General features: G+C 43.5%; 1 protein-coding gene across 2 annotated transcripts in view; it reads right to left on the bottom strand.

Annotated features, from left to right (window-relative positions):
* CDH13 (cadherin 13) overlaps window positions 1–24,833 on the bottom strand; it is a 1,011,871-nt gene that overhangs the window by 344,501 nt on the left and 642,537 nt on the right. For both annotated transcript variants that reach the window (XM_070388650.1, XM_070388651.1), the window contains one exon: window positions 9,756–9,900. In XM_070388650.1, coding sequence (XP_070244751.1) covers window positions 9,756–9,900 — 145 coding nt within the window. The remainder of the gene's footprint in view (window positions 1–9,755; window positions 9,901–24,833) is intronic.

Here is a 24,833-nt window from a genome sequence, read left to right on the forward strand (position 1 = left end):
GCACACTCACTCCTCTGACTCAGGGTCCGTGTCTACTTCATGCATCCTTCCCTCCCTGACCCCATCCTTACTGAACACCAGAGGATCTGGCAGTGAACACACTCTTGAGATACTTGTTCAAAGAGGAATAAATTATTAATAAAGGTAATGTTTATTTAAAAATCCAATAAAAGGGAAGTTTATTGTGATTCACGCTTTCTGCCATTTGGGGCCATTTGTTCAGTGAACGGAATTTATTGAGGGGCTACCATGTGCCTGGAACTCTGCTGAATGTTGACAGTTGAAGATGAAAAGACAATGTGATCCCCTGGGTTTAAGCTTAAGCCATAGAAAACCAAAGGTAAAATCCAGTTCATACTTGAGGAAAATTTACAAACCTATTCTTCCCTGATAGCTCAGTTGGTAAAGAATCTGTAGTTTATGGCATTACCATAATTCCAAATAGATGGTATTGGTTACAATAACCAGGTACCATAAAACGAGTCAATATTTAGTCTTCTCCCATTCATCCTGAGCTCATCACAGAACTCTTACGTGACCTCCTCTTGTCACCTCCACTGTTCCCACCCTGGCCCAGGCCACGGTCCTCTAGTGCCCGGAATGCCAACATGTCCATACTTCTGTTCTCCACTGAGTAGCACAAGTCATCTCTTAACAGGACAATCAGATTTTACCACTTTCCTGCTTAAAACCACACAAAGGCTTCCTATTAAATTCAAAATGAAATCTTACAGAGCTCTAACCCAGGGATCTGAAAACTTTTTCTATAAATGGTCAATTTACATTAAAGAATGTATATATTTAATACAGTTTAAATATTTAAACTATTTAACATTTTAAATATATATTTAGGTAGTTTATATATACATATTTAGGTAGGTGGTGCTGTTGTTCAGTTGCTAAGTCGTGTCTGACTCTTCAACTCCATGGACTGTAACATACCAGGCTTCCCTGTCTTTCACCACCTCCTGGAGTTTGCTCAAACTCATGTCCATTGAATTGGTGATGCTATCTAACCATCTCATCCTCTGTTGCCGCTTCTCCTCCTGCCCTAAATCTTTCCCACCATCAAGGTTTTTTCCAGTGACTCATCTCTTTTCATCAGGTGACCAAAGTATTGGAGATTCAGCTTCAGCATCAATCCTTCCAGTGAATATTCAGGGTTGTTTTCCTTTTGGATTGACTGGTTTGATCTCCTTAGAGTCCAAGGGACTCTCAAGAGTCTTCTCCAGCACCACAGATTGAAAGCATCAGTTCTTCTGTGGTCAGCCTTCTTTGTGGTCCAACTTTCACATCTGTACATGACTACTAGAAAAACTATAGCTTTGGCTATATGGACCTTTGTGGGCAAAGTGATGTCTCTGCTTTTCAACAGGCTGTCTAGGTTTGTCTTAGCTTTTCCTCCAAGGAGCAAGCATCTTTTAATTTCATGGCTCCAGTCACCGTCCACAGTGATTTTGAAGCCCAAGAAAATAAAATCGTCACTGCTTTCACTGTTCCCCTTCTATTTGCCCTGAAGTGATGGAACCACATGCCAAAATCTTAGTTTTTTGAATGTTGAGTTTTAAGCCAACGTTTTCACCCTCCTCTTTCACCCTCAAGAGATATATAAGTATATATTTAAACTTAAAAATTTTTTTACAAATTTAAAAAATATATTTAGGTGGTATATATTTTTGGCTTTGTGGGACATTCAGTCTCTGTTCCATCTACCTACCCAGTTCTAAGAACATCATGCGAAAACAGCCTTTGTCAATGCTTGGATAAATGAACATGGTTGTATTTTAATAAAACTTTTTTAACTTAAAAAGAAACAGTCAGTGGAACAGATTTGGCCCATGGCCCACAGTTTGCTGGCTCCTGCTGGCCTTTCCCCCGGACCTCACCGGGGCCCTTCTTTGTGCTCACATTCTCCCACCATCACGGTCTCCTCTCTGTCCCACCATCTTCTTTCCTGCCTCAGACCTTTGCGCTTTCTGATCCCTCCACCTGGAAGGTCCTTGTTTGGTCTCTAGACACTGTGGCTCCTGCATTCACCCTGGTCTCAGCTTAGATGTCACATCTTTAGAGAGGCCTTCCTTGACCTTGTTGTCATTCTGTCACATCACCTGGTTCTATTTTATTTAAAGGACTTAAATTATCTTGTTTATTCCACTCATCATTAATTATCTTTCTCCTCCGAATGAAAAGCAAATGTCTTCAGAGTAGAGAGCTAACCGGTCATGGCCGGTACGGCATCTCCAAAACTTAGAACACTATCTGGTTCATAGATGCTGACCAATAAACATTCTTTGAATGATTTTGCTGAATGAAGTGTCATCAGGAATTGATTTGAAATAAGACTTTCCCTGAAATTCTAACTGTTTAGTGCCAGGGTGGGTCTGCCACGATGTTATATTAATGTAACACTAAGAATTCCTGGACTACTCAGAGTGGATCCTCGGGCATCAGGGATGGATTTCAGTGGTGCCGGAGTCCACCATGCTCGATGCCATAACAACTCAAAGAAGCTTTCTTTTTTATTTTGTAGCTGCTCATCTGATTTTCATTTTAACTGGAGACCCACACTAGAGTTATTCTTTCAAAATGTGGAATGATCACTAAGATTCTGAAGCTACCAATGCCTCTTTACCTTCCCTTAACTTTAACCTATTATGCTGTTTTGGTTGGCTTATTTAGTTAACTTTTATTTGATTTTTGATAGTTGATGTCACAGATCCTTCTCTCTCCCAAATGAGAATGGATGACTCCCAGACTGAGTCTAAAATATACCAAGCAAACAAGTGGGGCAGGGGCTATCAAAGGTTTGTTTTTATGAGTAACTTCCGTGAGCACAGGAGCCAATCCGTCCAGTTTCGTGGGTTACCCTCAGTGCCTAGAAGATCTGGCATGAATGAGAATAAGTGTGGGTGATGGGCAGAGGGGAGACAGCCATGCAAGGAACCAAGGCTTCATGGTTAGAGAGAAGAGTGATTTAAAAACAAGGTGGTGTCTATTTCTTGAACTGGTCTCTGGCCCCAAGGACTCATATATGAACTCAGGTGAAGCGAGGGCTACGGATAAAAATGGGAGAACTGTTTTCAAAGATCCCTGCATTAAAGATGCAACACAGAGCTTCAGTGGTTGGGTGTCCTCTTAACAGAACACAGGGCTCCAGGCATCCTCCTCTGTCTCACCACGCCCCACGGTATCTCCAAGGCACCAGTGGACGAGCAGCAACGGTGTCTCCATCAGAGAGGGGCTGGGGTATAAAGGAGGGAAAAAAGTGCCTACGACAAGGCTGTTGACTGGCTTGGTTTACAGCCCCTGTAGACACCACATGGGGACCCCAGATGTGGATAGGAGCAAGTCAGAAGACATTCAGCTTCTTGAGTAGTAGCAAGGTCCAGATAACAGTTTTGATACATCTTATTCTGGAATTTTCCCTTTGGGAACATGTCTCTGATTAGCTTATGCAACTCTTTCATAAATTTTGTTTTATGGTCAACTTCACTGGAGTGATTTATATCATAATTCAATCTGAATGGCACTATAGCCTGTTAATGGGTTGCTGGGCAACTTATCTAAGCTAAGATTCTGATGATGACTCCAGGAGAGGGGTCAGAATCAACAATTTCAGTCCTCTTCCTCAACCACACAATCTGGGGAGAAGTTTAGCCCAAGACAGTTCACAGCTTACAGATACAGCTAGTGAAATGAGCACAAGACTTAGAGATATTGGGTATAATCCAGAAACACAAATAAATGTCCAGCAGTATGCTCATCCGTGAAAAGAAAGACTGTTAAATCTTCTTACGTGAGTTTAGCTGAGATACCAATATAGTACTCTGATTAAAAGTGTCACCCCAATATACATCAAAATGTAATAAGCGTATCATTTATCCTATCAATTCCACTGGTATGAATTTACCCAGAAGAAACTGTCACACAAGTAGGAAGAGATGTGTCCTCCCTTGCAGAATTGATTGCAAATCGGGAAAAGTTAAAACAATTTAAGTCAATATGGGATTGGCTAACTAGATGATGGTAGATCTAAGCATTAGCTGTTTAAAATAATGATATAACTTGATATTTATTGACTTACAAAAATGTCCACAGGACCGTGCAGACTGAAGAACGTGAGGCACAGAAGAGCACGTAGAGCTCTGTTTCCATGGGACTGTGCTGTGTGTGCATCCCTGTGTGCCCAGGGAGAGCCCTAGAACCATGCTCCTGGATGGCAACTGTGGTTTGCTCCGAATGGTGAGACTGGAGGGCACCTGCGCTTTTTCACTTTAGTAAAGCTATGGGGAAAGTGGGATTGTTTTATTTTTAAAAGAAATTTACTTAAGAAAAAAATAGCTCTGTGCCCAATATGAAGCCCGTGGGACTGGCTGGGATTGTTGAGAATGGAAAAACCTTTGATATGAGAGTCTAAACATCAGCAGAGGAAAACAGGACAGCTGGTGAACCAAAAGGCACAGGCAATATGGCAACAAATAAACAGGTGACCAGAAAAGGGACTTTACCACCACCAAGCTGAGGGTGCATGCTGAGTGAGGTCTCAAATACCAACTCTCAAATATGAAACCCATCTGTATTTAGTCCAAGCTGTTTTAGAAAATACCAACTGCAGAGCAAAGTTGAGCTCCCGAGACAATCATTTTTAGGTCCCAAAGGTCATTTGATTGGCTGGTTCCCTCTGTCTGCCATGATAGAACTTACTGAGACTAGAAGAACAGAAACTCAGGTGGATGCCAGAGATAAAAGATAACTCCCCTCCTGCCCCCAGTCTCCTCATATCACGTCTTCAAGGGAGGCCGGCTTCCCGCCCTCCTGGGATGAGTGGTCCCTATGACTGCACTGCCTCTCCTACCAACTGCAATTCTGATTTATTTGTTGCTGTCTCCCCACCTGGCTGTCAGGAGGAAATGTGCAGCATCTTGCAAGTCCATGGCTGGATTCTCAGAATTTAGAATTTAGGGACAGAGTAGATGCTCAATAAAAATACTGGGTGAAAAAAAAAATAAAGGGAGCAAGAGAGGGCACAGTCCTTGGGCTCTCAGACGTTAGAAGATGAGGATTTAGCCACTAATCTCTGCCTCCGTTCAACAGCCTCAAGAAGGGTTAGCATGTAGGTAAGCAATGGGCATCTCTCAAGACTCAGAACATGCACCTCTAGGTCCTGTGGTCCTGTCCTCTCTCTGAAGAAAGGTCAGTGTTGCATTCATCTTTCTCAGTCACACAGTGTGGTGAGTAAGATATTTTCCCCATTACCTCCCTCCCCTGATGGCTCTCAAAACTGCCTCTCCCGTCTATGTGGTGGGTGCCCTTCTCCCAGCTGCCCCTGCTAACATCAGGGTAGCCAACAGCATGGAGGAAGAACTCAGCTGAGGCCAACAGCTAGCTTCTGGATCTTGTTGGAGGGCTGCCTCTGGGCTGCTGCAACCCAGTGTGTAGTCCCAGCTGAGCAGAAGTGTCTGGGAACCAAAGTCCCCCTGGGGATAGCATGGAGAATGGAGAGCATAGCTCCCTGGATCCAGAGCTGGAGTAACTCCAATGTCTGTGCTTTATGTCATTTCCCAGAGTCCTCCCTCCCCAGGGGATTGAGCTCAGAAGGGCCTACCCTGGTACCTGACCTACTGTGGTACCTCAAGTTGGCCGGCTTCTCCTTCCTGCAGCGCTCCCCACTCGCAATCCTGTACCTGTCCGGTAAACCACCTGCCCTCAGTCCTCACCTCAGGGTCTGTTTCTGGAGGAAGCCCTGAACACCAGTCCTCACAGATAGCCCTTCTCAGTGGTGCCAGAGGCCCAGTGGTGACAAGACACGGGGGAGCTGGTGCAGGAGGCACTGTGGGGCCCTGGTGTGTGTCCTCCAGGAACTTCCAGGGTCGCAGCCTCTACCTACCCACCCCCCTCACACCTGTGAGGTCCTGGCATTGGGTACTCACAGAACATCAGACTCACACAGAGTTCTCATTGGCTCCAAGGAACAGCCAGGGTCTGAGTTTGGGTTCCATAAATCAATGCCTTGAAGCTCCACAAAAGGGATGGTATGTAATCTACAAAGTTCAAAGACTGTTATTTTCTGTTGATCTTCCTTCATCTAGTAATGATTCCCTAAAACAATACCCTGGAGTTTATGCTGAGCAGCTAGAAATGGCCTCCTGTCTGCACGTAGAGATAAATATGGGTGACCTTCTTTGGTGATCGATTGATGCTGATGGCATCTGGGTACATCGCAACATGAAAATGATGCTTGGTTGGTTGGGAGATGGATGTTCCTTCACACAAACTGTATGTCTTTTTGCCTTACCTTCCCTAGAGGGTAGACCGCCAGAATAGTAAGAATAATTGCAGCATTAACAATACTCTGGCATTTCTTAAACATTTCCAAGCACTGAGTGAAGCACACTGCCTACGTTAATCTGTGCATAGAGCTTTCTAGGGTAGGTACTATTCTATACCTACCCTATCTGTTAATACAGACAAGGTGACTGAGGCTTCTAGAAAGTTCACTAACCTATTCACAATCTCATCTTGTTAAGGAGTTGAGCAGAGCATCAGTCCCAGCTCCAGGCCACAGTGCTATATGTAGGACCAGCTACATAAAATGGGCCTTCCCTGATAGCTCAGTTGGTAAAGAATCCACCTTCAATATGGGAGACCTGGGTTCAATTCCTGGGTCGGGAAGATCTGCTGGAGAAGGGATAGGCTACCCACTCCAGTATTCTGGCCTGGAAAATTCCATGGCCTGGAAAAGTCCATGGGGTCACCAAGAGTCGGACATGACTGAGTGACTTTCGTTTTCACTTTCACTTTCAGTGCAAAATGAAGATGCAGGATCTCTTGTTGAACAATTATTAAGAATTTTAAGATGGCGACAACAGATCATTAAACCAAGTGTGGAGCCCTTTGGAGCCTGGGGCTCTGTGAGGCTGTGCAGGTCCCATCCCATGAAGCTGCAGAAGAAAGTGATGCGAGTGATATAAGGGCCCCCATGCCTAACATCGTTTAACCCTAGGAACTGAGCAACAGCTCACATTAAATGAAAAGTGACTCAGGGTGCCTGGCTCTTTGGTCAGAAGAGCTGGTTATTTTCTGTCAGGAGTTAACTCAGTTCATCTGAAAGACCTACACAAATACTTCCCTTTAGCTGGGCCTGCAAAGAGTCCATGTGTGAGAAGGTGGCCACGTACAGTATGGTGTCCAGGAAAGAGCCTGTGGCTTGAGGCCAGACGCAGACACTGATTCTAGCTCATCCACCAGCCTTAGCTGGTTCAAGTTCCCAGATCTCTCTGAGATTCAGCCTTCTCATCTGTATGATGGGAAGAGTGGTACCCACACCTCAGGGCAGAGTGGAGGAAATGATACAGTTAGAGAAAGCTCTTGGCACACAGCAGTGCCCCCCTGAATGTGATGATCATTCAGTGACTATTTGCACAGGGAAGTTTGTGGGTCAGTTGGAAGAGCACATGATTTGGAGGTCGATGCTGTGGGTTGAGTCCTGAACAGTGTACCCACCTGTCATTTATGTGAACTGGGCAAGGTCAATGAATTCCTGAGGTTTGGGATTCCTCTCTGTGAAATGAATGCAATACAGTGTCTACAGAGCACAGGATTCCATGAGCCACAAATGAGCAGGACATTGTGGAAACAGAAGAGGTGATCATTTCTCCAGCCTGTCAGAGATTGTCAGGACTCCCAGCTTAGGCTGGGAGGGGACCGGAAAACAGGCCCCACCTCTGTCCCAGGTTTCCACTGTCCTCACAGACATCAGGTACCATCTGCTTGAGCTCTCCCACAGGATGCAAAGTAATCTAAGGGTTTTTTTCCGCTGAAACTTTTACACAACATTGTCGCATTTTTGACCTCAAATTTGACTGACTCCATATTTCAATTCCTGTTTTATAATCAAACCCAGAGGGTGCAGAAAAAGAAAACCATGAATCAGGCCAAATTCTGCATAACTGGAAGAAACTATTCCATACAGATATCCAAGTCTTTATGTATTTTTATAGGATAATACCAATCACAAATAGAAGTTTAAGGTGGTTTATGTTTTGCTGGGAATACGTTCACGCTAACCGAATTGCTTTGTGCTTTAAGAAATTCAATGGGCATAAAGGATTCCATTTTTCTCTGAAAATAACGACATGTATATAAAGCAATAAAATTTGAAATTCTTTCTGAAACTTTAAAGAAGGGCGCAGTGGGAGAAAAATTGGACATCGTCTAATCATATACACATATAATATACAAAGACATGTACATGCTCACAGCCGCCTCACAGCCGCCTCGGATGTAACCGCTGTCATTTACATTTAGAACACTTCTCGGGCCCATCTCGAATTCCAATCACTCACAAACAGGGCCCGGGTACCACACATGGAAACTGGGAATCATTTTTCTGCTCTGCTCAAACTCCAGTTACTTGAATAGCTTTCCCCATCAGTTCTTCTAACTCATTCTGCAAATCAGCTTGTTTAAGATTTCTGTAAACTTCCAACCCAAATTCCAGGATACGTCTTGTTGGAGGTCATCTCTCCATCAAAAGCAGCCTATTGAGCGATGCTGAGGGGAAGGTCTGCCCTGAGGTGATCTGACCCATCTTCACCAGCCTGCTCTCTGACTCTCCAGGCCCATTTTACAGAATGCCTTCAAATCCCAGAAGGGAGAGGGCTGCTCCTGCCCCTGGGGTTCTATCTGACCAAGTGCAGGAGGCTAGCTCCCGGAAGCTGAAGGGAGGTTTTAGGCACCTTGCATACAATTAGTCACCTGGTAGGCTAGGTGGTTGCCATGGGAATACTCACTGAGCCTCGGGTATCTACATGTTATTGATACATTCCTTCCATTCAGCAAAGGAAAAAAGAACCAGCCGAGCAGCCCCTGAGCATCCCTGTCCTACTGGCCTGAGGAGTGACTCCTTTGTTTCAAGTGTTTGGGCATAATCCAGACACAGTAGTGCTGGCGTTCTTCACTGGCTTGTTTTCACTCAATGTATGTGAAAGCTTAAAATTAAAGTCTACCCTTAAAATAGGGATTTTTCTACTGCTCTTCACTTTCTAAAGCATTATGCTCAGGAGTGACTACTGCTGCTGCTGGCCACAGAATGCTTTAATTAGTATCTACGGGCCAAAAAGGGAGCTCTCAATTCTAAAACTTTTACTGACAGAAAGGTTAAAACTGGGGAAAAGATGACAGGAGTTCCGCAGTAACCTTGATTTCCATAGAGTAGAAACATGTATTTCCAGAGAGGGAAATAAAATGTCTTGCCTTTGACCCTTTGAACAAGGACAAAAGTTTTCTCCATCCACGTCTTCTAAGAAAAGGGGGGCGGAAACGTCCTACACATTTCCCCCAAATGGTTCTTATTAAAAGGCAATCATGAAGAGAAATATTCATTGAGGAGCTGCAGTAAGGTCCTTAATTTCCCTCAAAGTCCTGCTGTACACCAAGCTCAGCCTTGGGCCCTCACAAGGGGCCCTCACAATGGTGTCCAATATCAACCATACGTCGGAGACTGAGATGTTGGTCACCCTTAAAGGTCACCTTTGCACACAAGGGAAGACATTTTCACAGCTTGCAGCACCCCAGTCATGTTCTGAGCTGTAGTTTTCTAGAGCGTGCTTCTGTCCAGGGAAACAATACATCAGTGTTGACGCACACCAACATTAAGTCAGAACGGTGGCGATGAAGCAGTCTCCAGAATCCCCAGAGATCACAGTAGGCCACCTCCCAAACCTTTATGCAAACTGTGAGCTGACTTAACATACCTGTAGGTGACCCCTCCATGACGTGGCCGATGTAGGGGCCTTCCCGGAAGATGGGTCTGTTGTCATTTTGATCAATCACGATGACTTCCAGAGGGACCGGCCCCTCGAGAGTCCTGCCGTTGACATCTATGGTCTCCACAAATAGCTATTGGAGCAAAGAGATTGGGGGAGAAAGAAGGCATTCATTCATTAGGAAAATTGAAGTTGGGTTCTCTGGAGAAAGTAGGTTATGTCAGCAATTTTATGAGCCCTTGGCAATATTCAAACTTTGGTCTCAATGGATAGTCACCAGGACTAGAATAGAAACTAAACATTACAGAATAAAAGACAAAGATCAGTTCATGCTAGTTCCCCTTGGGAAATTTACAATTAATTCATCAAATCTGCAAAGGAAGTCCACACACACACACACACAAAAAGGAGGAAAACACCAGCAATCAACCACAGCTGAGGAAATGCGCTTACATTGTTTCTGTTTTTCCAATATCATTATGCTTAAAAGGAATGTTATGCTAATAAAAATAATTGACTAAGCAGTTATGAACAGAGTGTATTAAGAAATAACTGTAAGTGTTTATGGTGGTATTTAGGGGAAATTCAGGTCAGTAAAAATTTGTAAAGAACCTTCCTGAGGCAAGGAAGGAGCGTGTGGGGGTCCTAAGCAGGACCTCAGGGCTCCTGCCCATGAGACCTTTACAGTCTAGAGGGCATTTCACAGATTCCTGCCTTCAGATCCCAAGGATGAAGGAAACAGCATCGAAAAATCAGCTTGCCCTGTTGCTTGGAAACAAGGAATTACATCTTGGCTTTTCCGGTGAAACACGGAAACATGGGGTCCCAATGCTCTCATTTCTAGGCCTGAGTCTGCCTTGATTTAACTCAGGGGCAACAGTCACACTTCTTAGCTATCGGTATTGTTCCCCTCTTGGGAACTGGTTGAGTAGTTGTATCAGAAAAAGGTGTCTGCAGTCATAATCCTTGGGATATGGTCTCTGCAGTTGGAATCCCAGCACACTCTCTCACTAGTTATGTGACCTCGACCCATACAGTTAACCTCTTCGTTTTATCATCTGTAAAATGGGTTCATAAAATAATCATTATTAGGAATAATGGTAACCAGCATTACCCAGGGCTTACTGAGGCGCCCTATCACGTTAATTCACTTGAGGTTCACTGTGTCCCTGTGAACCATTTGTAAAGAGGGAACAGAGCCAGTTAGACAACAGCTCGGTGGAGTCTGGAGTCGGCCTTGTGAAGTCGGTCTGCAGATTTACATTTTTAACCATTACAAACAATGCTTGCAGATCACTTAATGTAATGCCTGTCACATAGATCATCTCAAGAATATTAGCTGCTACTATTATTGTTACTGTTGTTATTATCAACCCCGTTGTGAAAACTAGCCCAAATTAGGAAAAGAAAAGAGAAACACATTTGTTATACCCTACCTGAATGTGTTGTAAAAAGGTCTGACCCTTTGGAAAGTATTGACAACATGGTACGTGTGTGCATTCTCAGTCATGCCCAACTCTTCGCGACCCCAGGCTCCTCTGTCCATGGGATTTCCCAGGCAAGAACATTGGCGTGGATTGCCATTTCCTTCCCCAAGGGATCTTCCCGACCTAGGAATCGAACCCATGTCTCCTGCATTGGCAGGCGGGTTCTTTACCACTGAACCTCCTGGGAAGCCCAAATTCATCAAACCTGTGAAGGACTCACACACTTTATTCCATCCCATATTCCATACTTTATTCCATCCCTTTATTCCATACCTCTCCTGTTAGTGTTTGAGAGATGCTGCCCTTACGTACGTGGGAATATTCACTGGGGTGTTGTTTCTAACAATGAGATTACACTGGTGTCCGCTAAGTATCCAGCTGAAAGGGATGAATTAAATATTTATGTAGTAAGACACTAAAATACAGCCATTAGGTAAAATCACTATTCAGCCTTGTGGATAGGCTTGAACACCGTATGAAAAAGCACAGAGCAGCATGTCCACTATGCATGTGCTGCAGATAACGGGGGCGCAAAGAGTTAGACACGACCTAGTGACTGAACAGTAGCAACTGTACATGTGTGATGCACACACACGGACAGAATGTGAGAACAGTACACAGGCATGAAACCAGGTATGTTTGAGTAGAGGAGTTTTTTTCATTAATACTGTCTCATCTTTTCACTAGTAAATTCACGCGCACACACACACACACATACTTTGATTTCTGGGACAGATAAAATAATGCACACATATCATAGCTAAGAAGAAATTAAATAGGCAGAGCCTTTTAACATCTGCACACAAAGGAGATCTTACAGAGAGTGAACTTTTATGCTGATTTTTTTAAAGCTACTGTGAGAATACTGCTAAACAAAGAAAATAAAAATCAAGCTTTGGGAGCAATTTCTTCCAATAATGAAGATCTGGCCTTTTGTCTTCCCAAAATAGCCGAGGACTTAACTTTATTTCAACCAAAAACCTGTGTCTAAAGACACTAGATAACTTGGATTTGAATCCTAAGATCCCACAGCCTACAAGACTTGGCTAGTGTTGTAAACCACAAGTAAGAGGAATAGAATTCACATTTTTGCCAAATTGTCACACTGGGTGGGGCAGACTCTAGATCTCACCTCAGCATAATGGAAAGACAGACGGACACTAAGCAGATAAACTGATCAGGATGAATGCCAAATGTTAAGCTGAATCTTACAAAACCAAAGGTATCAACGTGAGACTATTTTATGTTACAATACTAACCAGAGTTTGACTCCTGAATTTTGTATTGAAAATAATAATGCTAGAAATCAAGGCCTCTGGAACAGGATTGAAAAAGAACAAAGTGCTCCTAGGATGCATTTAATAATTTTAGGTAATTTAACAGAAATCCATTAAGGACAGTCCTCAGCCCTGTCCTCAGCCCTGTGCTCACCCATCCTCAGCCCTGTTCTCTCCCATCCTCAGCCTTGTCCTGCCCCATCCTCAGCCCTGTCCTCCCCATCCTCAGCCCTGTCCTCCCCATCCTCAGCCCTGTGCTCCCCCATCCTCAGCCCTGTCTCCACATCCTCAGCGCCGTGCTCTCGCATCCTCAGCCCTGTTCTCTCCCAACCTCAGCCCTTGTCCTTCCCCATCCTCAGCCCTCTCCACATCCTCAGCCCTGTGCTCCCCCATCCTCAGCCCTGGGCTCCCCATCCCTCCTTATCCTCAGTCCTGTCCTCCCAGCCCTGTCTCCCCATCCTCAGCCCTGTCCTCCCTTATCCTCAGCCCTGTCCTCCCCATCCTCAGCCCTGTCCTCCCCATCCTCAGCCCTGTCCTCCCTTATCCTCAGCCCTGTGCTCCCCATCCTCAGCCCTGTCCTCCCCCATCCTCAGCACTGTCCTCCTTTATCCTCAGCCCTGTGCTCTCTCATCCTCAGCCCTGTCCTCCCTTATCCTCAGCCCTGTCATCCCCCATCCTCAGCCCTGTCCTCCCTTATCCTCAGCCCTGTCCTCCCCATCCTCAGCCCTGTCCTCCCTTATCCTCAGCCCTGTCCTCCCAATCCTCAGCCCTGTCCTCCCTTATCCTCAGCCCTGTCCTCCCCATCCTCAGCCCTGTCCTCCCTTATCCTCAGCCCTGTCCTCCCTTATCCTCAGCCCTGTCCTCCCTTATCCTCAGCCCTGTCCTCCCTTATCCTCAGCCCTGTCCTCCCCATCCTCAGCCCTGTCCTCCCTCAGCCCCTGTCCTCCCCATCCTCAGCCCTGTCCTCCCTTATCCTCAGCCCTGTCCTCCCTTATCCTCAGCCCTGTCCTCCCTTATCCTCAGCCCTGTCCTCCTTATCCTCAGCCCTGTCCTCCCTTATCCTCAGCCCTGTCCTCCCTTATCCTCAGCCCTGTCCTCCCCATCCTCAGCCCTGTCCTCCCTTATCCTCAGCCCTGTCCTCCCTTATCCTCAGCCCTGTCCTCCCTTATCCTCATCCCCATCCTCAGCCCTGTCCCCATCCTCCTCCTCCTCATCCTCAGCCCTGTCCTCCCTTATCCTCAGCACTGTCCTCCATTATCCTCAGCCCTGTCCTCCCCATCCTCAGCCCTGTCCTCCCTTATCCTCAGCCCTGTCCTCCTTTATCCTCAGCCCTGTCCTCCCCCATCCTCAGCCCTGTCCTCCCCATCCTCAGCCCTGTCCTCCCTTATCCTCAGCCCTGTCCTCCCCCATCCTCAGCCCTGTCCTCCCCATCCTCAGCCCTGTCCTCCCTTATCCTCAGCACTGTGCTCCCCCATCCTCAGCCCTGTCCTCCCCTGTCCTCAGCCCTGTCCTCCCCATCCTCAGCCCTGTGCTCCCCCATCCTCAGCCTTGTCCTCCCTCATCCTCAGCCCTGTTCTCCCTTATCCTCAGCCCTGTGCTCCCCCATCCTCAGCCCTTTTCTCCCTTATCCTCAGCCCTGTCCTCCTGCCATCAACAAGTCCTGTCTATACTGCTTGTTCTACATCCTGGATCTCTCTCAAATCCACCTTCTTCTCTCCAAATTAATCATCACCTCCAAAGAGTAGCTTCTGTGACTTCTTTCCTGGGCCTCTGCAATAGGCACCTGATGGTTGGCCTGCACCTAAGAGGTTACTTTGATGTGTCGACTCGACTGCCATAGAGTGCTCAGATTAAACATAATTTCTGGGTGTGTCTGGATGAGATTACCACTGGATTCTGTGGACTCAGGGAAGTAGACACTCTCCTTAGCACACGTGGGCACCATTGAATCCCCTGAGAGCCTGCATTGAAAGACATAGGGGAGGGTGGGATTCGCCCTTCATCCTCCTGCCTGACTGCAGACTGGGGACCTCCATCCTCTGCTGCCATCAGGGGTCACGCTTCTCAGGCTTCTGGACTTGGACTGGAATCTACACCTTTGGCCTCCCTGGTGCTCAGGCCTTTGGACTTGGACTGGATCACACCACCAGCTTCCTGAGGCTCCAGTTGGCAGACAGCAGATTGTGAGCTTTCTCAGCCTCCATAACAGTGTGAGTCAGTTCCTTATAGCAGACTCCTACTGCTTCTGTGTCTCTGGAGAAGGCTGACCAATATAGGCATCCATTATGTCTTTTCAAAATTTTAATTTATTAATGTCACCCCAGAATGGATACCTTTCAATCACTTCTCATCCCTCATAAAATAAAAGCACATTCCTTTATTGTGAAGAGTCTTTTATAATCTGGCCCAGCCTAATTCTCCAAAGTCATTTCACATCACAAGAGATCCCCTTCATTCCTCATTATCCAGGTATACCAGTCTTTTCTCAGTTCTTCCAACTTATTCTGTTCCTTCCCAACACAAGAATCTTCTCGTGCAGCCCTCCTAGTAAGCATGGGCATCCCATCGGCCATCCTGGTCAGCCCGCATCTGTCCTTCAGATCTCAGCCCCAAATGTCATTGGCAGAGAAGATCCTTCTTACCGATTCAGTCTCCCTTGAGTGTCCCTGGTTCATGCTCCCACGGCACTGGTACCCTGCCTTTATAATACATTCCATAACATGTAATTGCTTATTTATTTATGTGAGAATTTGACTAGTGTCTGCCTCTCCAGTCCCATCAAGGCAGAGGTGAGGTAGGTGTTCATGCCCTATAGCAAATACCCAAGGCTGAGGTTCAGTGCTTAGCACAGGGCAGTTACTCGATTCAACCCTGATGGCAAAAAGTCCTCTCCAGAAGAGGCAACCGCTCTTTAAGAGACTGGAGCCCAGTGTTTTGGCCCCAGCTTTGGCCATCTATCCTGTCTTTCCATCCCTGGCACAGGAGGTGACAGCTGGTCCCAGGTTTCATGGACCAAAGACCAGTTGACTGTGCAGTCTTAATTCATGAACAAGAACCACGGTACACCTGGGTAAACAACACCCAGGTACATCACATTTTGATTACTTTCCTTCTGAAAGAAGGGAACTAACATTTCCTTGGTGTCCAATATATGTCTGGGCTTTCTACGCATTGTCTCACTTGGATCAAGACATCCTGGAGAAATACTCATTGCAGCAAAACTCAGAGAAATCTAAGTTCCTAATCTGAAAGCTGGTCTGTGATCCAGTTGACTCTACACTTAGATCTGACTTGAAAATTTGTGCTTTCCCCTACTACACCCTTGTCTGCTAAAAGCTCTTTCATGGACTTCCCTTACACTTCTGTTTTATTCTCTTTACTGTGTTATTCACTTAATAGTTTTGCTGAATGTTGATTGTTATGTTTCACTGATGACTTATCCAAAGAAAAATTATCCATGAATTTAGGGGTGCAGTGAGGTTATTTTAAATTTTTCCTAACACACATGAAAATACACATTAAAACACAGTACGAACCTTTGCATATAATGTGACACCCTGCCACAAGTGACAGGTTGTGGCCATAGCATTGGCCTAGATACAACATGCTCCCTTCCGGAATGTCACAGACTTTCTGAAAAGAAAAGAAAAGGCTTGTATCTCTCATAAATGTAGCTCTCAAATGACCAAGGTGAATGAAATGGGGAGGTGAATGAAATGCAAGTCACTCTAACTCTGTTTAAGGCAAAATTACTTTATCCAAGATTGGAGATATGAAGGTACCGCATGGATGTGAACTAATCGTTGCCACTTTAGGGTCCATGACAGGCGAACACCAGGTCAGTGAGTCTCGTGTGTAGGGGCAGAGAGGGCTTGACCTCTAAAATGGGGAGGAGGTGAACAAAACCCACAGGAGCCAAAACGGAAGCTGTGCTGCTAGAATAGCTCTAGTGGAATTGAATAGGGTCCCCTTGGCCACTGTTCCTGTGAACCCCACTTCCTAGGTTCTCTATTCTCCTTCTATATTGTGTGGGTGTCTCCACCAGAGGTGGGAACTATCAAGTCACAACCTGCAAACTGATGACTCTGTAAGCCAATTAACGTGCTGTAATAACGGAGGTGGGCTATGCACACATAGAAAAGAATTCCTTAGAACAACAACACAACATGAACATAATGAGCCAAATTACAAAGCGCATACAAGCACTGGCCTTTGGTGTCACAACAAACTATTAACATCTCGTCTTTCATTTGGCATATCCTCTCAGCTCTGTTTATGAAAGACACAATTTATCAAGGGGAAGTTTGATGCTGTGATCTAATCCAAAGGGATGAACTGATGAAAAACAAATGCTACAAGTGTTTTTGGGTGAATGCCAAAATGAAGACGCCCGCTCTTAAAACATAGTAATTTTTCTATGAAATGACCCCAGTAACAGATGTCAAACTTGGATCAATAGGATAAGAAATAAAGTGTCTGACACACAGTCTATGGACTCATGAGTCATTTGGAAGGAAAATGATTTAGAAAACACTTCAGTGACCTTTCTGAACTCTGATAATTCTGCTTTGTGCTAAATATTCAAATGAAGTAAGACATACACGATGCAGTAAATTACTTATTTGAGATGATATTATTCAACTTCTGGTTATCAGTGGAATGTGTGTGTGTGTGTTCACATGCTTTTTAACCAGATGTTTTTATATCACAGGAAATGAGAATTTAGGAGCTAGGACTCTACCATAATGTGACTCAGTTTCTCTTTTGGACACAAACATGACGTCTCCCACCCTAATGAGTATGTTCCCTCCAAGTTACCTCTTTGGGACATTAAAACATTTACTGACATGGATGTTGTTATGAAATACTTGTTTAGGAGCTTCTACTTGGACCAGTTTATAAGTCAAAAAGATGGGCCTTGTTCCTGTCATTCCAGACACCATCTTATATAATGAGAATAGTTATAATGCTAGAAATGTAAAATGCTAACTAGAAGCTTGCTGCATGCAGTCAGGGATATACAGATATTAGACATAACAATATGTCTAATTTGTTAGGCCTAACAAATATTAGACATATTCAGTTGTACGTGGGGCTGCAAGTGTAGACATAAAAACTTACACAAAACCTTGAAACACATGTGAAAAATATAATGTTTGGACTTGCCTCCACAGAGGACAGGGATAAAGAAAAGATGGGACTCAATGACTATGAAGGTGCTGTGAAATAAGTACCAGGTTCCATGACAGAGTCTAAACTTGACACAATACTCCTGGACGGCAGTTGAACCTATGTCTTGAGAACCTCGGGGATGTCCACAACTTTAACAAAAGTTCCATAACAATTTCATGTAGATAAAGAAGCCTACAGAGATTTTGTATAAGTAGGTTACTATGAGTTTATTTTTACCAGATGATCTCCAAAATTAAGTGCCTTGAGTAAAGAAAGAATTGATAGGTATTTTTTTGAGTTTTTATTTGCAATTCTTACACCCTCACTACCTATCAACATCTCACAAAGACTGAAAGTCTTTTCCACCATAGACATTCTCACTGATCACTGAAATTACACTAGACTTTGAATCAGAAAGCCGGCCTTCAGGTTTTAGCTCTGCTACCTATAAAGGGGCCGCTGCTGCTGCTGCTCCTGCTAAGTTGCTCTAGTTGTGTCTGACTCTGTGCGACCCCATAGAGAGCAGCCCACTAGGCTCCTCCGTCCCTGGGATTTGCCAGGCAAGAGTACTGGAGTGGGGTGCCATTGCCTTCTCCAATAAAGGGGCTATAGTTGGCAGAATAATGACCCTCCTAAAGAATATTATGTCCTAATTCTGGAACCTGTGGATATGAAAGGTTACTTGGCAAAGGGGAATTAAGGTTGCAAATGCAATTAAGGTTGCTGATGAGCTCACCTTAAAACAGAGATATCAGTATGAATTGTCCAGGTGGATTCAATGTGATTATGAGGGTCCTTAAGAGAGGAGGAGAAAAAGGTCTGGGTGATTTGACATGAAAAGGTACTTGACCAGCCACTGCTGGCTTTGAAGATGGAAGAAGAGGCCACAAGCCAAGGAGAATGAGCAGCAACCAGAAACTGGAGATGCCAAGGCCCCTGCTCTACAGCCTCCCGGAGTGGATGCAGAGCTGCTGGCATGAGTTTCAACCCTGTGAGTTCCATGCTGGACTCTAAACCTACAGATGTATCTGATAACAGATTTATGTCATTCTGAGACACTACATTTATGGTAACTTATTACAGCAGCAATAGAAAATTAATATTGTGGTCATATTATTAATTATTCAAACTGGAACAACTTTAAGAACCAAGGCAGGTATTATCAACAATTAAGCCACAATGAAAAGTGCAAACCAAGACTGTCCCAGGCTTAACTGAGTGACACTGTGAGCCTATCTTATTAAGAAACCTCAGTTCTCTGTATCTAAGTTGGCACATGTAACAAATGATGTTTAGAATGTCATCTTTCTTTTTGTTAAAGGAACAGAAAGATAAGCAATTGTGTGTAGCACATTAATAGGAAATTCTGAACAAAGCTTTGTTACATCAGATAAGGTTTGCTGACTTGGGCATTCGTTTACTCCAACAGACCTCTCTTTAGACTTTTGCAAATGTGGATGCAGTACCCTCGATTCAATTCTTCTGTACCAGCCATTACCCTGAAAAATGGTTTTCCTGTTGCAGTAATTTAGATTTCTCTTTGACACCAATCATTTGCATATTCAAGTTATTTTTCTCAGCTTTATTCATTTAGTGAAGTTGAATCTCATTATGGCCCAGCTCCTGGAGAGTTCCCAGGGAAAAGATATTTTTAGTCTTTTGTAACATTCTTCCACCTTCATCTGCACTGCTCTGTGTGTAGTCCTCCCTCAATAGACTGGAGGCAGTGTTTACAGCTCCCTCAAAAAAAAATGATCAAAGGGGCGATGAAAGTGTCCCACTTGTTAGATTATTAATTAAAGGTCTTGATATTATTATCAAATGTTCTTTGAAAACTTTGCTTAGCTTAGAGACATAATATTTCCTTTGTTGATATGAAATTTTACTTTTAAAGTATGTTTTCCACCAACACAATGAAAACATTTTTTTTTTTTTTTTTTGCTTATGTATGTATGCTCATAACCACGCTGGACTTTGAGGGCATTTTTCTATTTAACTTTTGAAGTAACTTTAATTATGTGAAAGAAATCCATGCAGATATTCAAAATAATTTTACTTAAGCAGCTTGGGTAAAGTCCCAGTGAATATCCCCTACCCCAAGAGGGGGGCAGAGGCTGAAAATTTTAATTGGTTTAAGTAGAATTCATATAAATAATGGATGCTGGAATTATGCCAGATCCATTAAGGATATATACAGGGGTTAAGGGGATTTTTGTGCAAAGATGAGAAATATAATACGTTTGAAAACAAAGCCGTAGGAGAATATTACAGGGGATTTTATTTTCACTTGCCTTTCTCCCTTCCTAAAGTGAAATTCAGAGGAACAGAATGCAATGAAATACTTTTCTTTCTTTCTTTTTTTAAGTTTATAGATCTAAAGTCACTTAGTTAAATAAGTATTAAAATGTATTTTGTAAAACACTATGTTCTTCAAAATTAAGATTGATACATAAAATTTAAATTATTGCCTAATAAATCCAGATAGATTAAAGAATTAGAAGAAAAAAGTCTTTTTAAAATATTTGAATATTTATGTAATAGAGTAGGTAAGGTCTTTCTAAATCAGCATTAAAGGCATAAGTTATTATGTGAATTACTGACAGATTAAACTACTTAAATGTGAAGTTTTTTATATGACTAAAATACAATAAACAAACAAAACTCAGAAAATGTTTGCATCATATAAAAGAGGCCTACTATCCTGAATATACAAAGAGATGGTTAAAAATCAATAGACAAAAACAACAGTTAGCAAAGCAAGGAAACAAAAAGACAATAAACATTAAAACTTTAAAATGAGATGACTTTTTGCTTATGTAATTACCAAAATAATTGGAAAACCTGAATAGTCAATCTTTGACAAACTTGTCAGGAAAAAACATTCTCACATATTACTGATGATATTAAAACATCTTTCTGAAATGCCATTTGTCAATATGCATTAAAAGCCTTGAGAACATGTGATTTTTACTTGCTCTGTACGTGCATCAGGAAATTAGGGCTGTTTGATAACACATATACTCATTTCAGTATTGCTTAAAGTTAGGAAAAATTACAAACAACACAAAGTTCTACCTTGACATTGATGAAGTAGACTATGGTATCTGTACAAAGCAGAACACTACATTGCAGAAACACTTTGGTGTTTAGTCACCAAGTCGAGTCTAGCTCTTGGAGACCCCCACGGACTGTAGCCTGCCTGCTCCTGTCCAAGAGATTTCCCAGGCAAGAATACTGGACTGGGTTGCCATTTCCTACTCCAAGAACACTTTAGGGAATGGAAAAATATATTAATGGTATATGGTATTCATAGTATGAATTAAATAATCCGATTGCTAAGTAGTACTACTGAATTTTTTTTGAAAATAGACATTACACTATTAAGATTTTATTAAAATATTAACAGTGGTTTTATTGCAGGTAACTTTTTTTCACTTTGCTTCCCTACACTTTTCTGGATTTCCTATAATGGGCATGTGTTAGTTTCACAGTTAAAAAAGAATCTATAAAATTTATCTTGAAATTGACTACAGACTGGTTGTAATTTATTACAAACAGGGATCTATGGGAACCTGTTAAGCTTTGGGATATCTAGCATCCCTCAGTATTGATGATTGAGAAACACGGCAACATTCGGTAATAAGAGATGATCAGTACTGTAGTAGAATATAGAGACTGGTTGGCTTTACACAGTGTCATGGGTCTCTGATTTTTGGATGAAAAACTGCCTCATGCATTTGACAGAACTTTATAATATGGAACTTGGTCTCATCAACTTCATTTTTTGAACCACCACTGTAACGGTCTGTAACAAAGTATCAAAGTCTGCTTTGCCTCCGAAGCTCACTCTTAATTTCACCAATAAATTCTGAGAACCAGAAAAGAGCTGAGGCTCAGAGGGTGGACTGTGGGTTGAGGGAAACTTGGCTTCAAGCCCCAATTTTACCCCTTCTCAGCTGTGTGAGTTTAAATCTATTCAATTACCTTCCTAGAATCTCAACTTCTTCATCTTTAAAATGCATGATACCTGTCTCGTGGGGTTGTCATGTGTAAAATACATGACGTTCATAAAACATTTAGCAAAGCACTTGGCATATAGCAAGTGCTAACTAAACAGTAGCTGCCAGTAGCCCTAAAGTTTTTCTGTAAATCAAGAAAGATATCCTTATAACATTATGGTCCTGATGAGGGTTCACAAACTCAGGCATCTCAGAAGCTGCCTGAGAAGCTGTTGTTCAGTTGCTCAGTCGTGTCCGACTCTTTGTGACCCCATGGACTGCAGCACTCCAGGCTTCCCTGTCCTCACCACCTCCCAGAGCTTGCTCAAACTCATGTCCACTGAGCCAGTGATGCCATCCAACCATTTCATCCTCTGTCGCCCCCTTCTCCTCCTGCCTTCAATCTTTGCCAGCATCAGGATCTTTTCCAATGAATTGGCTCTTTGCATCAGGTGGCCAAAGTATTGGAGCTTCAGCTTCAGCATCAGTCCCTCCAATGAGTACTCAGGATTGATTTCCTTTAGGATGGACTGGTTGGATCTCCTTGCAGTCCAAGAGACTCTCAAGGGTCTTCTCCGACACCACAGTTCAAAAGCATCAATTCTTTGGCACTTAGCCTTCTTTATGGTCCAACTCTCACATCCATACATGACTACTAGAAAAACCATAGATTTGACCATATGGACCTCTGTCAGCAAGTAGCTGAAGCTATCCGGAACTTTTTCAGCTTGTAGCTTACTGCCTGTAAGTAGCTGAAGCTCGTTTAGAATCAAGAAGATACATATATCAACATCTTGATGCCAAGACCCCTGTTCAGATCTCTGTGTGAGGACTGGATTTGGCGAAAGGCAGGGGCCCCAGCCAGATCTCTCCTCCCCCACACATTTCCACCCTGTACTCAGAACCAATGTGATCTGAGGGAGGTGGTCAGTGCCCAGTTCCAGGCCCACATGCTGGAGTGTGAGATGACCTCATTGTTGTTCTGGGTCTCCTCAAACATCCAGGTCCCCATTGCTGCTATGCTGGTCCTACCGCCTGGGCTCTGGACTGCTGTGCCCCTGGGTCTACTTAGCCCTTGGGGATAGCCTCAGTTCCTGCTCCACTTGCTCTTTGGGAACAAGGCCTAGGGTTCTTTCCCCTCCCAGGTGGCCCTTATCAGCCTCTTTCCAGACTGCGTCTCCCCTCTTGGTGGCATCCTCTAACCTTCAAGGCAGTGAGGGCAACACTTTCTTTTTTAAATTAAACTTTTATTTTGAAACAATTTTTTATTTATATGAAGGCATGAGAAATAACACAGAGAGATGCCACACTCCCTTGATCCAATTTCTCCCATTGGTAACATCTTGTAAAACTGTGGTCCAGGATTGCAGGTGGAACACTGATGTAAATACAGTCCTGGATCTTATTCAGATTTCACGATTTTACTTGTATTTTTGTGTGTGTGCATGCATGTGTGCTTGTGTATTTAGTTCTATGCTTACATCCATCACCCCAATCAAGATATAGAACAGTCCCATTTCTGAACGTTTTCTCTCATGTTAGAGAACAAGGCTTTTAAAATTTTAATGTATTTGCACCTGTAATTCATAATATCATTCACTATAGCCAAGAGGTGGAAGCAACCCAAGTGTTCACGGTCAGATGAATGAATATGCAAAATGGAGTATATGCATACAATGGAGGATGATTCAGTTTTAAACAGGAATGGAATACTGCTATGGGCTACAACATGGATGAACCATGAAAACACTATGTTCAGTGAAATAAGCCAATCACAAAAGACAAATACTGTATGATTCCTCTTATATGAAGTGTCTAAAGTCATCAAATTCACAGAAATGGAGAGGAGAATGACAGCTATTAGGAGCAGAGGGGAGAGGAAAAGGGGTTTGTTATTTAAGTGGTATAGAGTTTCAGATTTGCAAGATCAAAAAGTTCTGGAGATTCTCCTGCTAGAATGGCAGCTCATGAGGACAAAGAGCACCTGTCTGGTTCCCACAGCACAGTAGGATGGTGCCTTCCACATAGCAGGTTTCCAATGTAAGTAACAAATGATCAAAGGATGAGTTGAGGACTTTGAGTTTACAGAGAAGCTTTTTTTCCCAGAGGACAGGCCAATAGACAAGAAATAAATAACAGGTGTCTTTTTAGAATTCCTTGAGGGTGAACGTGAACGATTCAACAGAAGCACATTCTGCCTATTTCAGAGGAAGGAACTGAGTTCAGTGAAGTTGTTACAACTGTTTAAAGTATGCAAACATATTTTACATGGGATTATTCACTGTTTGGCAATGACTGATAGAAAATGATTTTGTTCTGACACACATATTACTAATAAGCATATTTAAATGAAAGAAAATAAAGCAACTGGAACTTAATACAAATTTCTAGCTCGCCAAAATGATCCCATCTGTCCTGCCTTTATAAATGAGGCAAATGCAAGTTACAGGAATTGACTCATATTTCTTACATAAATCCCTCTTTACCATTCTCATAACCCTAGCTCAGCATCTCTACTCTGATTTTTTGCTTGAATACAAAAATGCTTCATACAGCCAGACAGGAGTATGTCCTCATCAGATGCTTCCTGTTAGATTCTTCTGGACTTTCATCCAGATTGCTCCATCTTTTCTCCTCTGGCCAGAGGCCCCGACTCCACATTGGTGCACAGGTTCTGAGCATCAGAGTAGACTGTCCATATTGCAGTGCTCCCACATTTGGCTTTGTGCTGGGCCATCCCACTTCCCCCTGGTACAGATACCCAACTTCCTTAAGCATCCTGACCAGCCCAGAGTGAAAGTGCCAATGCAGCTCATTACTTTGCTCATGACATCCCTTTCTGCATCTCTGGGCCTGCAGAGATGAACGGGCATATAGATCTCCCTGCTACCTCCCTGCAAATGGCCCAGGAGGCCCGCCACTGCTGTGTGAAGGGTAAGTGCTAATGAACCATGACTTAATCTGCCATCTCCCTTCTCTTATGAGTCTTGGTACGTTGAACCACAAGAAGCTGCAGATTTTGTCAGTCAAAGATAATCAAATATTGGTAATTCCAGCTCAAACCCAGCCTGCTGTCTGTTTTTGTAAATGAAGTACTGGAATACAGCCATGCTCACCCATTCACCCTTCACA

The sequence above is a fragment of the Bos mutus genome, chromosome 18 (assembly GCF_027580195.1).
Source record: "Bos mutus isolate GX-2022 chromosome 18, NWIPB_WYAK_1.1, whole genome shotgun sequence".
Classification (NCBI taxonomy): domain Eukaryota; kingdom Metazoa; phylum Chordata; class Mammalia; order Artiodactyla; family Bovidae; genus Bos; species Bos mutus.